This window comes from Dendrobates tinctorius, unplaced genomic scaffold (assembly GCF_039654945.1).
Source record: "Dendrobates tinctorius isolate UK_male_01 unplaced genomic scaffold, ASM3965494v1 ptg000003l, whole genome shotgun sequence".
In the NCBI taxonomy this organism is placed as follows: domain Eukaryota; kingdom Metazoa; phylum Chordata; class Amphibia; order Anura; family Dendrobatidae; genus Dendrobates; species Dendrobates tinctorius.
Window position 1 is genome coordinate 14754555 of NW_027361671.1, and position 16930 is coordinate 14771484.

General features: G+C 42.5%; 1 protein-coding gene and 1 long non-coding RNA gene across 5 annotated transcripts in view; both read right to left on the minus strand.

Annotated features, from left to right (window-relative positions):
- Positions 1-1205: 1205 nt before the first annotated feature.
- Positions 1206-7172, minus strand: LOC141097422 (uncharacterized). Its single transcript, XR_012233960.1, has 2 exons — positions 2291-7172; positions 1206-2097 (listed from the first exon to the last, which is right to left on the minus strand). It is a non-coding gene; the product is annotated as an uncharacterized lncRNA (long non-coding RNA).
- A 2429-nt stretch (positions 7173-9601) lies between these two features.
- Positions 9602-16930, minus strand: part of TMEM161B (transmembrane protein 161B) — a 58293-nt gene continuing 50964 nt past the window's right edge. For all 4 annotated transcript variants that reach the window (XM_073584696.1, XM_073584922.1, XM_073584840.1 and 1 more), the window contains exons 9-13: positions 16521-16661; positions 15524-15637; positions 13703-13877; positions 11294-11390; positions 9602-10407 (exon numbers count right to left, since the gene is read on the minus strand). In XM_073584696.1, the coding sequence (XP_073440797.1) occupies positions 10139-10407; positions 11294-11390; positions 13703-13877; positions 15524-15637; positions 16521-16661 (796 nt within the window). In that variant the 3' untranslated portion in view covers positions 9602-10138. The remainder of the gene's footprint in view (positions 10408-11293; positions 11391-13702; positions 13878-15523; positions 15638-16520; positions 16662-16930) is intronic.

A 16930-nucleotide genomic window follows, 5' to 3' on the forward strand; every position in this document is an offset into this window, starting at 1 on the left:
TGTCCCCTCCTCTCCTCCTAATGTGTCTCACCCTGCCTCCAGTTCCATCCCTGAATTCCCTTCCCCCACTACTTTCGTTGCACCTTCCCCTAGAATCCCTTCCTCGCCTTCCAGCCATTCCTCGTCTCTTCACACCCCCAAAGTGCCACCATCTTCCCCAACCGTCATTCCCAATAATTTTTTTTTTCCATTTTAAAATAAATGTGAAATTATGGCTTACTATAATACTGTTTGGTCACTGAGTCTTTTGCCATCTACACACACTGCGCTGTACACTTTGCGTTTTTGCCAACACATAGCTCCATTACTGACAAGTTTCTTGTGTCATTCCTGGAGATGTGTAGTCAAAAACACAAATTTATGACTTGTATTTTCACCAACATTAGTGTCTTCAGTCAGCTAATATTGCACAGACTGAATAGAGGGTGGTGTTGATTGCAAGGCATATCTATTGTTACCTTCCAGGTATCATAAAAAGTTAATTGAGGATGGTGTATTTTTACCATCAATTCACTTTTTGTGACACAAGGCCAGGGGATTCTAGATATACCTTGTAATTAACCACATCCTCTATTCAGTGTGTGTTGAATAAACTGAGATAGGGAAAATACACATCATATATACAATACACTGGCCTCCTATCATAACTATTTATCACACCTGGGCAGGTGAATACACAAGTTAACCGGCAGCATCGCTTCAGTCTGCATTATCTACTAGACTGGAGCAACGCTGCAGTTTAACTCATATGTGTATTCACCTGCCCATGTGTGATAACATTCTGAAGTCAGGATGCGTTATTTTTGGCATCCTCACTTCAGCATGACACCAGGCCTGGGTATTGTAGAAGTATAACTTTTATTATCTCTCCAGTCTGCGTTCAAACTCAAGCCACAGTGGTGATCCTACAAATAATAGTTATACTCACATGGTCAGGTGTCAAAGTGAGTGATGCTAGTGCATCCCCAAATCACTATTTGTAATATCAGGCCATGTGATACAAATATTAATTGTATTATCTCCACCGTTGCTGCAAATTGAACACAAACTGTAGAGATGATAAAATACAACGTGTGTATGTATAGTCACCTGGACAGGAGTGCTAGTAAATTCATGATGCACAAAACACAGCATAATGAAGTCACTGGTACACCTGGGCAGTTGATTATTGTATTGGAGTGTATAAAAACAGAGTGCACTCGGTACAGGTATCAAAACAGGTTTTATATTAACATACACAAGAAATTTTTTTTTACACCATTTGATCTCGCCATTCCACCCGTCCTACTGGAGGCTTGGACGGGTAAACCTCTCTGCTTTTTTCTTGTATTATTGGAGGATTTTTAAGTCCTCTTTTTGTGCTATTTCAGTGCTCTTTAGCCATCACAAAATTATGAAGAACCACACACGCCTTCACCACCTCATCCATTGTTTCCATTTTTAAGATTAATGGCTGTGCCGAGAATGTGCCATCTAGAGACAAGAATACCAAAGGCACACTCTACAGTTCTTCTGGCCCAAGTCAGTCTATAATTAAAGATTTTTTTGGTGTGGTCCAAGTCCCGGCTGGAGTATGGTTTGATCAGGTTTTGGCACATTTGAAATGCCTCATCCCCAACCCTTACAAATGACAGTGGCGGACCTTCGCTGTGGTGAAGAGGCCGTGGCATGGGGAAATTGAAATGGTTTCCATACAACCTCCGGCCAATGTCAGAGTTCTTAAAAGTCTGGGAGTCATTCCCATGGCCAAATGCCCCAATGTCCACTACAACAAACATACAGTCTGCATCCGCAATGGCCATGAGTACTGTAGAAAAGTACTTTTTGTAGTTATAGTACTCAGAGCCAGTTCTTTTGGGTTTTATTATCTGGATGTGTTTCCCATCCACCGCTCACAAACAGTTGGGGAAATTGCAGACTGTCCAAAATTTGTCAGCTATTTCAATCCACTTTTCAGCGGTGGGCAGGGGCATAAATTCTGGACAGAGAACGTCCCACAAAGCCCACTAGGTGTCCGCAACTATTCCCGACAAGGTTGATATTCCAATCCGGTACTGGAAGTGGAGTGAAGAGAGGGTCTCTCCAGTAGCCACGAATCTGTGAAACAGAGAAAGAACAAAAATTAATATTTATGTATATGGTTTTTTAAAACAATAATTAGTACATGCAGAACAATAATTCTGCAGGCTTTGGTTTACTACATGGCAGAACAATAATTCTGCAGGCTTTGGAACAGTACATGGCAGAACAAAGAAAATTATACACATATTGGTTTGTAAATATTACGTACCGTAATGTGACCAGGAGCCGTTCCTCAGGAGGAATCGCACGACAGAGCTGTGTGTCTCGTCTCCAGATGTATTCTTGGACACGAGCAAGCAAATCTCTGAAGCTTTCTTGGGACATCCGGGTATAGTCAGTAAATTTCTCCGGGTTTGCCTGGAGCTCGCTGTAGAGGGTGTGGTACGCTCCACGGCTCTCCCGGAGTTCAATAATCGGATGTATCCACAAACGCCCCCGCTGCCATCTTTGAAGTCTCTCTCTCTCCCTTTGTTGCTGGCAAGCAAATGCAAAAGTCTGAGCCATTGCGATGTCCAGATCCAAGTTGAAGTGAAAACTCTTCCAGCACAGATCCATGTTGACAAAGGAAAAAGCAAGCAAATCTGAAGAATTTGGCTGTAAACAGGCTATATATAAACAATTCCCATAACACACGCTCACTGATGTCCCATTGGTGGAGTCTGTTTGAAGAATTTTGCAATGATTTTCCTCCTGTGAAATTTGACACCTAGACAACGCATGCGCATAAAAAACGCAAACGCATGCAAAAATGCTTGAAATCGCATACAAACGCTGCGTTTTTTTGTCGTAATGCGCACGCTTATGCGACAAAATATCGCAGCATTTACAAGCATTTGCAAGCTTTCTTGCATGCATTTTATGTGCGCATAAAATGTTTTGCAAAATGGCGCAAATGTGAAACTAGCCTAAGTGGTGAGAAAAAATTCCAGTCTGTTAAAAAAAAAAATCCCCATTTTCCGAGACCGGTAGCGTCTCCATTTTTTGTGAACTCGGGTTGAGCGAGAGGTTATTTTTTTGAGAGCCAATCTGATGTTTTTAATGATACCATTTTGCTGCAGATACGATCTATTGGTCGCCCGTTATTGCATTTTAATGCAATGTCACGGCGACCAAAAAAACAATTCTGGCACTTTGCCTTTTTTTCTCACTACGCCATTTATCGATCGGGTTAATTCTTTTTTTATATTGATAGAGCGGATGATTCTGAACGTGGCAAATATGTGTATGTTTGATTATTATTTATTGCTTCATTTTGAATGGGGCAAAAGAGGGGTGATTTGAACTTTCATATTTTATTTATATTTTAATTTTTTTTTTCTAACTTTTGGCATGCTTCAATAGTCTCAATAGGAGACTAGAAGCTGCCACAACCTGATCGTCTCTGCTACAGATAGGTGATGATCAGATCGCCTGTAACAGAATTGTTGACTTGCTAGGAGCGCCAACCACCGGGCAGCACTCATAGTAATCCGGCATTGACAACCATAGAGGTCTGCAGAAGACCTCTGGTTATCATGTCAACCCGTCGGTGACCTGCGATCACCTGATGGGGGTCACCGATGGGCGGAGTTCCGGCGCAATTGCCGCAAGCACATGTTAAATGCCGCTGTTGGGAGTTTTATAGCGGCATTTAACGGGTTAATAGCTGTGGGTGAATCGCAATTCCACCCTCGGCTGTTCCGGGCACGTCATCTGTTCAAAACAGCTCAGATCAAAGGGAGGGTGTCCGATGTCGACAGATTATTACACCCGATATTGGAAAGCGGTTAAGAGCACGCTCACACTGGCGTATAACACAGAGGAGAAAATCTGTTATTGCACTCTGACCAATGTTATTGAATGAGGCAGAGCAAATCTGTGAAGTTTGCTGATTTGGCATGAGAAAGAAAAAAAAAAATATTGCAGCATGCTGTAATTGGCAGCGTATCTCGCACGGTGCACACCCATTCAAGTAATTGGTATGTGCAAAACATCAGACTGCACTCCGATGTCATCCAAGTGCAGTCTGATATAAGGCAATGGAAAAATTAATCCCTTCTTCTCACTTGTGATCTGATTCTCAAATGCGAAAGTATTGGAGCAAAGAGCACTGACACTCGGCTAATGCTCGCAGCAGTGTCATTAGCATATCACATCAGATGCTATACACTAATGTGACCCCGGAATCACCACTGCACTAGCCATCTTGGAAGTAGGAGGATCAGAAAGTATATTATCGCAGCGGACGCAGTCGGTATGGAAAGTATACATGACAAATAGTCATTTTTCAGTCCAAAGGTGGTGGATTGCTGTTATTATCACCCCTTAAAAAGGTAACTTGCTTGTCATTACAAAATTGCCTAAAATTGAAATTTTTTTTATGCAAAACCTACATATTTTTTTTCCATTTTCCAAACAGCGATCTATTTTTTAAAATATTCAATAACGATATCTTGACATATTCCCACTGGCTACTTACTATAACATTAGAACATTTTTTTTTAGAAGTCCTATTATTATCATCACTGTCTGGAAAATATTGGCAGATGACGCCTCTATATACAGGAGATAGAACAGGATCCCCCATACACAATAGGTGATGTCACAGCTGAATACCTGAATAATGATAACCTCTGCACAGGTCTCAGAGCAGGTTTACAAATGTTAAGTGAAGGCTGATTTCACAAATCCGTGAAAAATGGTGGTTGCGTGGACTTGCAGACCCTGCCTGAGCCAATCCCTATAGAGTGCCTTGAAGAAGTATTCATACACCCATGAACTTTCCTCATTTTTTCACCTAGTACAACCACAAACTTAAATGTATTTTGTTGGGATTTTATATCATGCTTTGATCTAAACCATACATTGTAGCTCTGGCAGTATGTTTAGGGTCGTTGTCCTGCTGGAACATGAACCTACACCCCAAGTCTCAAGAGTCTTGCCGCCTCTAATGGTTCTTCTTCCAGGATGGCCCTGTATATTGCTCCATCCATCTTTCCATCAACTCTGACCAGCTTCCCTGTCTCTGCTGAAGAGAAGCATCCCCACAGCATGATGTGAGGAGGGAAATGGTACACACATACAAGATTTCATTTTTGAATTTCGTGTGAATTTTCTGTTTGGTGCTCCTGTAAAGGAAATCTGTCCGTGGGTTTCTGTTATGTAATCTAAGAGCACCATGATGGTAGGGGCTGAGCGCCCAATTCACTTTCTAAGCTATGCTTTTGTTTCAATACAATCAGTGTTTTATCTGCAGGAGATCATCATTACAGAATTAACTTCCTCATACCTCCAAGTCCAACCACACCCACACAGCTGATTAGCAGCTCCCTGCCACCATACACAGTACACAGAAAACTGCCCATCAGTGACGTGTACGGGGTTTTACAGGGCTCAGCATTAACAGCTCTGCTACATCTGCTGCAGAGAAAACTGTGATTTTATCACAGCTGCTGCACCCAGTCAACTAAGTGACACATCGCTGGAATCGGGGGTCTCTATCCCTACATCATGCTGTGGTTGGATTACATAGCCAAAACCTGCTTACAGACTCCCTTAAGTGCCTTTTAACATAATGCAGCTTGGACTTGAAGTTCATGCGGGAGGCAATGGTCAGAAAAACGTAATCAGCAACAATGACAAGGAATCAAGGTAGGTAGTAGGTGAATGACTGACATAACATAGGTATGATCAATATGGTAGACTAAAAGTCAGAAACCCATGTGCAGCCACACAACACATTGCTGGCATAGAATGCTGGCACGGGTGGAAAATCCAGACAGCAGTCATTCCGAATAGAGGTTGAAAGACTGCAAATTCGGCTAAATATACATAATACAAATAGATTTGGGGACCAGTGTCAAATTAACAATTTAATGCATAGATTTGTCAACAACATGTATGCGACAGACAAGTTTTCTTTAGTACTGTAGTCATAAAGCCTCATATTCTTTATGCCTCTAACATTTAAAGGGAACCTGACAGCTGATACATGCTGTCCAATCCACAGCCAACATTCTGCATGTATCAGACAGTGGCTGTACGATTCCAGCCACATCTGGTTAATTCTGAAATGCTTTAATAGCTGCGAGGGGCTGTGCCCCACGGGAGACTAGTCGGGCAGGCGGCTCCCCGGTGGCTTCTTCCCGCCTGCTGCCCTGGAATGACAGGTCTCTCCCTGCATGCGTGTATAGAGACCTATCACTCAAAGGCAGAGGGCGGGGACTAGCTGCCGGGGATCCGCCTGTCCGACTAATCGCCAGAGCGGCTCAGTCCAGCGGCAATTTGACTGTTCTTCTTTGAAATGCCACAACGTTTTCAAAGTTAAAAATATATGGCTGAAATCGTGCAGCCAGTGTCAGATCCACGGGCATAGCTGTCAAGTTCCCTTTAAGGGGTTACTCCCATTTTGTGTATTTATGGCATATTCACAGCATATGCAGTAAATGTGAACTACATAGGAGTCCCACCAATGGGACCAGCATGTGTCTAGTAATGGGGATCAGCCATGTGCTGTTTTAAATGGACGAAAGGTCAGAGTTCCCATACATGGACAGAAGGGTGCGTGACGGGTCCAGTTCTCAGGATCGATGCGTGTCCCCTTGGTGAAATACGCATGTACTATATATTACGGATTATATTTTGAATATTACACAAATGTACGTAATGGGAATACCACTATAAAAACCTAAAACACATTTAATAACCATTCAAAATGAATTAAAAATAATCAGTATTTTATGTAAAATCCAGAATTTTCCCCAATCAATCTTCTACTCTATAAGCCCTTTTCTCCAAATGTCCCTTACAGCAACTATTCACATGGTCCAAGCTCTGATTGATCACAAGCCTCAACTAATGAATCGAATGCTTAAACAAAACCAACTTTAAAAAAAGATCTCTGTTCTGAAAAACAAAACACACAAACAAAGTAACAAATCGATGAATTCGTAACACATTTCTTAAATATATATATTAACAAATCAAATGATTTCGGCAGGTTTTGCGCTAATTTTAGGAGACTGTGTAGAGAACGTCTTAGGCTACTTTCACATTTGCGTTAGGAGGCGCAGCGTACGCTCAGCGTGAAGCTCTGCCCCCTGCCGCGCCTCCTCCGGTCAGTTCCGCCTATGGGCGCATGATGCTGCACGCGACCTGCGTACCCTATCTTTAGCATTGGGTAAGCAGGCCATATGCAGGTATCTTTTTGCCGGCGCATGCGTCCTTTTGACGGTGCGCCGACCTGCGCCAAACGCAACGTGTTGCATTTTGGTGCGGCCGGCGCATCGTCAAAAGGACGCATGCGTCGGCAAAAGCATACCTGCGCACGGCCTGCGTATCCAATGCTAAAGATAGGGTACGCAGGTCGCGTGCAGTGTCATGCGCCCATAGGCGGAGCTGACCGGAGGAGGCGCGGCAGGAGGCAGAGCTTCATGCCGAGCGTATGCTGCGCCTCCTAACGCAAGTGTGAATGTAGCCTTAATGAATACTCCTTAAAAAGAAGGTTCATGGAGATTAACGGCAACGCCAGACATTTAAAGGGAACAAAAATGTTGTGTAATCTATAGGCGGCCTTTTGTAGAGCCGTGTGCATATAGAAATAGCTGCCGATCACTGATTGGGACCACCCCCTGAACTGCCGACTCCAGAAGGAGCAAGAATCTCGGTGAATAAAATACAAGTTAGGCCTCATTCAGACTTCTGTTAAAATGCGGACCATTGTTCATCGGTGTTGTAGATCTCATTTTCATCAGTGTTTCTTCATTAGATTTTCTCTGCAAGGTTCTTCTACCACGTTGCAATGTTAATGACGTACGGGCAATGCTTGGACCACAATGTGTGCTGTCAGAAGGCATAACCAAAGCACTCCAGAGTAGAATGAGAGCTTTATATGGTATAAATGCATACAAACAAATGGGCCAATGTTTCGGCCCACATTGGACCTTGTTCTCAGCCATAGGAGATGGAGCTGAAGTGTAGGATGGGGAAGTGTGACATGTGGGTCATAAATCAGCATCCAACTCTTCAGCTCTCCCTCGATGTGGCTGAGAAAAGGGTCCGTGTGGGATGAAACGTTGGCCCATTTGTTTGTATGCATTTATCCCTGCTGATGATCATATAAAGCTTTCAGTCTCATTTGGAGAGGCTTGGTGACACCTTTTAAAATCTATAGGGGATTTCCCTACCAAAGCACCCAGTTCTCAATATCAGCAAGTTCCAAGCATGTTGTATTACTGAATGTGTGCCGTCGGTGATTTTCACAACCCATAGACTTGTAAGAGTCATTTTGATCCAAGTCTTGGATCAAAAACGGACATGTCTCCAGAAACCATTTTCAGCACATGGTCACAAAAAATCTAGGACATGTGAACAGATCCGCACCATGGACTATAATGGCTATGTGCTCTATCCGTGAAAACCACAGGTAGAACATGTAAGTGCTTTACGGACATCTGAATGAGGCCTTATGATGAATCTTTTTCCACAATTGCTTTTTTTTGTCCTGCCCTTTTACATTCTACAGGCAGATCAGTATGGCAGTACCCATACGTATCAGATGATTGGCATTACCATCGGCGTGTTTGGCTAACTTTCACTCAATATGTATGGGTGCCTAAAGCTGTTGGCCTATCATTCACCAGACAACCTCATTTGTATGGCTAGCTAAACAAATAATGGTCTGTAACTCATTCCTTTGGCTGCCAGTACTGTAGTGTTTGACGTATATTTGTCCAACTTACAAAAAGGGCACTTTAAAATATCTCCATCTCCAATGGTTATCGTAACGCAACAATGAAATGCCTTTATATAACCCTGGTTACAAAGGTAGCTGAGCTAGACAAAAAGCAGGACCACCGAGCATTTAATACCTTAGGAAACATCATGAATTCTACAGTTTAGAAACTTGATAAAGATTTACTTTTAAATGATTGCATATAAATACGTTTGATCTGAAAGAAACATTTATATTATGTTTACAGCAGCGTTTTGCATTGAACCCTTTAAAAAAGGATTTAAAAAATAAATAAAAAGTCAGATCACAAGTTTTATACACCTTTGCAAAAAAAAAAAAAAGGTCTGATTAAGTATTTCCTATAAAATAAACATTTAAAAGCTCTCTAATATGTGATTTTAGAGTGATGTTTGGATTAAGCTTTAGTAAAAACGATACATAACTTTCGCAGTGTCATCCCCACTCTTCACCCATATACACACACACAATCCCATGTCTGACACATCTAGCACCGACACTTGTTAAGTGTTTATGTGGGCAGTGACGATACGATGGGATTAGATTACCAGTAGAGATGATTAAAAAGATTTGCAGGATCCTGGCTGATTGATCCCGTCAGTAGCCTGTGGCCGCCAACCAATGTCCTGCCGGAACCCGATTATTAGGCGCGACGCGATGTCTGGCAGCCGAAGACCACCGATGTGGCCGCTGGACCTGGGTCCTGGGAATCTTTTTGCTCATCTCTACTTACCTTCCTTCAAGCACACATATCCGTCAGACATAGAAAAGTCACCAGATAACCGCACAGTTGTTCACATACATTTACTGTAATATACAGTAGCAATATATTCTGTCCTGCTGGAACTTGTGTCACTAAAAATGGACAGACCCAGCAGAAATAAATTAAGTCATCTTCAAGCCTCAACTTTCTTTGTATGGCTCAGCCCTTGTCGTAAAAATGCAGGGGAATTTCTCATAAGCTTTGTTGACACGCCGTCCATATTTAAAGGAGAAAATAAAAGACACTAAGCGATGTGAGAGCAATACCAGCTAAGAAAAGATGACTAGGTTATCTTACTTCAGTCTGAAACTTGTTATAAAAAGCAAAAAAAAAAGAAAAATCACAAAGAAAAAACAAAACTAACTATTATGTGAATCAGCAGTCGTCTTCGTCATCTGAGGTAATGAAGATTAAGCTCACAACAGTGATTTGATACAATATTTACCCTGAGAAAACAGAGGAAACATTGATACAAGACATGACGCTGCCGATATCCATGTGCTCTTGTCGGTGCAGCTTCTTGTCTCATACTTGGTCCTTTTAGGATAATGCCATGGGGTTGATCATGCCACTATTAAATACTGATGATAAAACAAACCGAAGAGGCTTGTAGAGAAAAGGCAAGCTGCTATCCACCACGTAAGGAAGGATAAGAGTCCCCGGAAGAGAAGAGGGGAGAAAACGTTCTTCAATCCCCCGAGTGCTACGGTAATTTGTGCTACTGTCGCTTTCATTTTTTCTTCAGGGCATGGCACTTCAGAGAAAGCCGGGCTAGATCCTTGCGCTGCTTCTAATGGAGAATTGGACTCATAGATCCCCCAAGAATGATTACCTAACAAGAAAAAGGAGTTAATGACTAGAAACCTGTCACCAGGAATGTCCCATATGAGATACCACCACCACCTTTCAGCCCTGATATACAGCATTCAGATATGCTGTATATATGACCCCAATCCGATCTGTAAGACAAGAAAGAGATATTTTATAATACTCACTTACAGGGCCCGTCGGTTCCGATGTGCATTCAGTCTTGGTCAGGCACCTCCCTTCTTCTTGCAATGCCATCCTCCTTCTTGCTTTGTGTGGATGACATGTCCCTACGTCATCTACAAAGTGTCCCCGGCATCACGCGCTGCGTCACCCACAAAGTGTCCTCGGCACTCCTGCGCAGGCGTATTTCAATGACCTGTTGAGGGCAGAGCAAAGTACTGCAATGTGCATGCGCTGGGAAAGGTCAAAGAGCCGTGGTGCATAATAATAATTTTATTTCTATAGCGCCAACATATTCCGCAACACTTTACAATTAAGCGCATGCGCACTGCTGTACTTTACTCTGCCCTGGTCAGAGCAGAGAAATGCCCCCGCGCAGGAGCGTGATACTGGGAGACACTGTGTGGATGGTGTAGCATGCGTCATCCACACGAAGCAAGAAGAAGGAAGGCATTGCAAGAAGGGAGGCACTGGACCAAAACAGCAACACCCACCAGACCAGACGCCCCGTAGGAGAGTATAATAGAAGCTGTTTTTGTTGTCTTGCAGATCGGATTGGGAGTATATTAGAATGCTGTATATCAAGGCTGAAAGGTACTGGCATTACTTCATATGGGACAATCTTGGTGAAGAGGTTCCCTTTAACACGCATTAAAAACAGAATTCAACACTTTAATATGAGCGTGTGCGGTGTTACTGGAGAATTCCGCTGCCACATTCATGCTTACCCAATGTCTTCAGGAGCAGGGTCGTGTGCAGGAGCATCACCATAGGTGCCACATACTGAAGTGCAATGACACAAAGGTAATAAAACACTCGAGCCACCTAAAATAAGACAGAATCCATCATTGTGTGGTCGAATGAGCAGTACAAAAAAGTGCTCAATTCTGAAAGGACCTTAAAAAGGGATTGTTCTTGTTGTTAAATTGATAACATTGCAAAGTACTTGAAAAAACAAAGAATTTCTCAGTTTACCTTTCATTAAAAATCCTCTCTGTTCTCAAGAATGTTTTAACTGTATATTTTACTGCTTGTTGTCTAGGCTACCGGCCACTGCTGATGCAGTGTATTAGAGGTGGTTGGTTTCCCAGACAAGGAGCGCATGCCTGAAAGCTCTTCTAGGCTCCTCAGATTCTGTAGAGGCCAAGCGGTCACTGCTTTCAGCATGGAAGACTACACAGTTCAGGTGGTGCCACCGGTCCAATCTGTTAATATTAAAGAGCATTCAGTCCCCTGGCAGGCAGGAAGATGGGAGGTAACGGTACGGTGCACTTCTGAAGACAGAAGATGAATACACCCCTTTAATAGAAAAACCAGGCTGTCTGTATTAAAAGCCAGCTGTAACACTTGTACTACCAGAAACATCACTTAGAAGGTAATCGACAACCATATGGTGTCATCCACATGGAGAGCCTATTGTCACTAGTATAGAAGAACGAAAATATACAAAGCCTCAAATTCTTCACCCCCTTGTTAAATTGTCAGCTGCATTATAGACACAACTCTACAATGGCTACTAGATGTCACCCTTTTACTGGTCTAGGCCTATGTTCATAAGACGCCATGACTTTCATGCATTGCAATACTTGACACTTGAGTGTGTAATGTCCGTAGCTACATCATAACCTGTATTAATAGTAAGTTCTCATAGGGCTAAAGATGAGACACTAATATTAGGAAGGCTTGTTCTGGGTTAACCAAAACATTTTCCAACTAAGTGAAGTTTCCATAAAATAAATGTCATCTGTCATCTGTATACAATGCCGCAAAAAAAAAATCTTTACACTTGGGCAGCAAGAAACCTAAAACTTTACAAGTAATATCTGCATCACGATTTCACTTCTCCACCGTTGTGTGCACTTTTAAGATGATCAAAAACTGTCATAGTAAAACTGGCTTAGTTGCCCATAGCAACCAACCAAAGCTCAGCTTTCACAGTGGTCTGGTAAAATGAAAGCTGCACTCGGATTGAGAAAGTAAGCTAGTTTTTCTATTAGACAGTTTTTGATTATCTCCCCTCAATGAGTCGGAAAAAGATTAAAATGCAACAGAAATCCCGTGCCATGACTGGGTGATTGACGTAGCTAGAGATCTGGGCATGTCTCAATAGGCAATTTATCAACTGATGAGGTCGGCGGTGTCATTGCCTCCTGGGATGGTACCGCAGAGGAAGTCAGGCTCTGGCGCACCTAAGAAGACTTCACCAAGGACCGATATGCTTTTGCAGCATGAAGTGATGTGAAGTTCTTCTATAACCGTCGTTGAACTCAAAAACTAGTACCCTACGCTCATCCAGAACATCGCAACTAAGACAATTCATCACCGCCTGCAGAAGGACCTGGGTCTACCAAGTCACCATGCTACACAGAAGCTCCTGCTAACAGCAGCAATGAAGAAGAACAGGATTGCCTTTTGTAAGGAATATTAAGATTGGACATCTGAAAAGTGGAAGAAAGTGAGGTTTAGTGATGAGAGCCCTTTCAGATTGGCCAGGGGAGGCTCAAAGACTGTGTATTGCCCGAGTACCACGTCACAGAATGACCCGAAATATACATGGTTAAGACTGTCAAACACCCTGAAAATGGTGCGGGGTGCAATCAGCGGATAGATGGGCAAGGCAGGTTTGTACTTGCTTCCCAAGAATGCAAGTATGAAAGCAAGTAGTTATATTAGTGTTTTGGATGAACATTTGATTAATTTTTGGGTCATTCATCATACTTTATGCATGATGGAGCCTGTGCCCACAAACCCAAGGCCGTGACAAAGTTTCTCAATGACTAGAACATTAACATTTTAGAGTGGCCAGGTAATCCCCCTGACCTTAACCCAATAGAAAATGCCTGGAATTTAATGACAAACAAGGTTCAAGACACGCGACCGGGCAACATTAACGATCTAAAGGAGGCGCTGAAGACACTGTGGGCAGCCATGGACTCTATGTACTTCACCAGTCATGCTGAATCCATGCCTAGACAACTGCAGAGGTTGACACGATTTAATACTAACGGAATTTGTGGTTTCACTGAACTTGTCAAGAGTATTTTTGTCGGTACTGTAGCAAGTAATAAATAATATATATTTTACATAAGGGCTCAACAGAGAACAATACAGAATAGGGTCAGACAGAGCAGATTTACCATCTTCTGTAGTTCCGTAGTACTTATCCTCCCAGCTTCTTTCTTCATTTGATCCACACATTTCTGAGCCAAATTTAAGTACGCCTGAAGATGGTATCTCATCATAATTAACCTCAAACCACACAGGAAAATGATGATCCAGAGTCGGACGGTGTCAAAGGCATCCTCAGTCATTCTGCCAATGTAAAAAAACAAACAAACATGGAGTTACGTATTGCTGGATGTCATGAAACCCTAACACTGAGCCATTAGGTCTGGACTAAAGGGCAGGAGAAATAAAGGTGATGTCGGGCCAAACCTTCTAATAGGCTTTGTGCACATGGCATCAGATTGTGCACATGCCAGGAAGAGCTCCAGGGAACTCCTTCAACATAACCACCAAGCAGATGGGAAACGAGAATCCTTTTGGTCTCTAATATGGTGATATGGGTCAGAATATATTCTTCACATTTCTATAGACAGGACCTTCAGAAACTACCATATACAGCGTGGTGCATGCCTTTAATTATAGGATCCTGTAGGTGATCTGTGCCACCCGTGTATGCCCATATAGTGTACACAGAGCCTTATAGCCTATAGAAAGAAAGATAGTGTGATACCCTCACCCAGCACATAGTATCTGATGCTGTCTTACTGTCTGCAGCGGTGCCATCTCGTTAACAGCGCTCCACCCAATCAGTGAGCTCGGTGGGCAGAGTTGCTGAGCTCAGTTATTGGCTGCAGTGCTGTTAAGACAATAACAGACACTGAGAGCAGTGGAAGGGAATCTAAGCCAAACCTGGGAAAGGTAAGGTTGTGAAGGGTTAATACTAAAATCAGAGCTGAAGTTTCGTTTTGTACATTCTCTGAAGGTTTTGTTTCTTCATTTTTGTTGCTGTAAGATAAATTTTTGTAATTGGCAAGGGCTGTCATGAAACCAGACTGTTCTCATCAGGTGCAAAGATAAGGGAGGCGGGAGTGTATTGCTCTGAATATGCCATTATACTACTTTCTATTTGGATACGGACATATATGTAGCTTCCGGTTTTCTTGCAATATTATTGGCTTACAAAGTGAAATGATGCTATTGGTACTTGAGAACCTTGCATAATTAAGCAAAAGATTATAAAAGATGTGACTAAAATAAAGGGGCTTAGTGATCTGCCTCGATCCTGCCGTACAGAGACCCCCGTCTCCGTGTGGTCGTTTGAGTTGCTAGCAACACTGTGGAATAATTTGGAAATCACTGGATCAACCGTGAAGGGTTAATGTAGCCCTCCCAAAATAGCTACCTCGACAAGGTCAGTTTTTTTTTTTTAACCAATTGCACCTGGGGACAAGGGTTTTCTGAAACTGGATAAGCCCTTTGAGACTGCTCTAGACAAGGGGAACAAATCATAGCTTTTCTATATTACACAATGTTATAGACAAGATTTAAAGCTTCCAATCAGCACCAATGACTCAAAGATAAGTGTTGGTAGATTTTTTTTTGCTAGGAAAGCTGATCACATTTAGGCACTGCACTTTCTAAAGTATAATCAGAACAGTAAAGCTGGGTTTATATATGTATAAGTTGTGTCCAGACTGTTTTATGCCCAAGCTGGATACAACTCACGACAAAGTTGTGCACTGCTGTGGCGTCCATAGCTAGACAAACAAATAGACATAAAAAACATGGCACACAACATTTCTGATCCAACTCTAGGACCAGCACAACACCTGATGTATCTACCCCCACCTGTTTCCCAATGTAAACTATGGGTAAACTATCAGTCCTGGCGTCCGTTTCACTGTGACAATCACTACAGCAATTGATGGCCGGATATATGGGAATACACTTACAGAGGTACACTTTCCTTGCCCATGGGTGGATTCAGAATGTAGTCCTTGGTTATGGGCTTCACCCACAGCAGCACCATCAACAGAGGCGATAAAAAATTAACATGCAGCAAAAACCTATAAGTGAAGCAAGAAAATACATGAAACTTCCCACTTCCTGGAAGCTACAGCATTTATATTGTATTTCAAGTTGTTAAATAAAGGTGAAATTAGGCCAAATATCCGTATAATATATAAAAGGTTCTCTGGGAAGAAACAAAAGGTGAAAAAATGCATTATAGAAGACAACGGGCATCGTAAATAAAAGGATCTCTATTGTATCCTGTTACAATGCTGAGCAGCTCGGGGTGTGCGGGAATGGAAGCGGCTCCCAATCTTTTCATGGCGGTCACTGCACATAGTTATCAACAAGCTACATTTTCATTTTTCTATCTTCATATCTTGTTTCCTCTAATTGAATGTTTGGTAAAAAAGAAATAAAACCTCTGCAGGACACGCTTACGGTGCAGATCATCTCTTTCTGAAACTGTTCAGGTTTATATCCTTAATTAACTACAGTGAAACAAGACAACTGACATGTTGAATAGTTTGTGCACCTTCCCAGGTCATGTAGTAGTTTGGATAACGGGTTGCTGCGCTTGCACTCAGTACCCATGGGCGCGTATGAGAATCTGACAATGAAGACAATTAACTCGCAAAGCAGGAGAAAGCTATAACAAAAAAAGATGCCTGCTTTCAAGTTCTCAAGCCCCACAGACTTTTATTTGCACTTTGATACGTGATAAGCGAGTCCACCAACGGCTGCACCAAGCCGCAGACTGAATGGAGAGGCTGTGCCTGTGCTGAGGTTTCTGCAATCCCCATAGATCTGTATGGTGGACGCAATGAAATGGATGGCCTCCTTTTCTATTTAGCTGCATGAGACCACCCTTTTTATAAGACATCCATGTGATCCAGAGTACATTTATTGCTGCACTGGAAGACTCAGACTGCTCCTTACTGTGTCACTGTTCCTCTTGTTTGACTGAGGGCATCAAGGTGCATCTGAGCCAGACGTAGGCCCGGGAATGTAAGGAAGGCTCCGATGAGAGAACACAGTACCGCCAGGAAGAATTTAAAGGTAAGCTTGGACACCGGACCTCTGTGTGAGAGAAGAAAGCAAGCTACTGTTACAGGTATTAATGAAAGGTGGTATACAACAGATTACTACAAGTCTACTGAATGGATCACAGTTAGCTTCTCAAAGGGGTTCTCAAGAAGTATTCTTATGGTAAAAGAGGTGAAAAAGTCAGCCAAACCCACAGATATAGAGCCAGCAGTCTAATGTGTATGGGGGTTTCCCAAAAGTCCTGACAAATGATGTCCGTTGGAGAGAATGATTTGTTCAATTTCAGCAAGATCAGCGGCTAC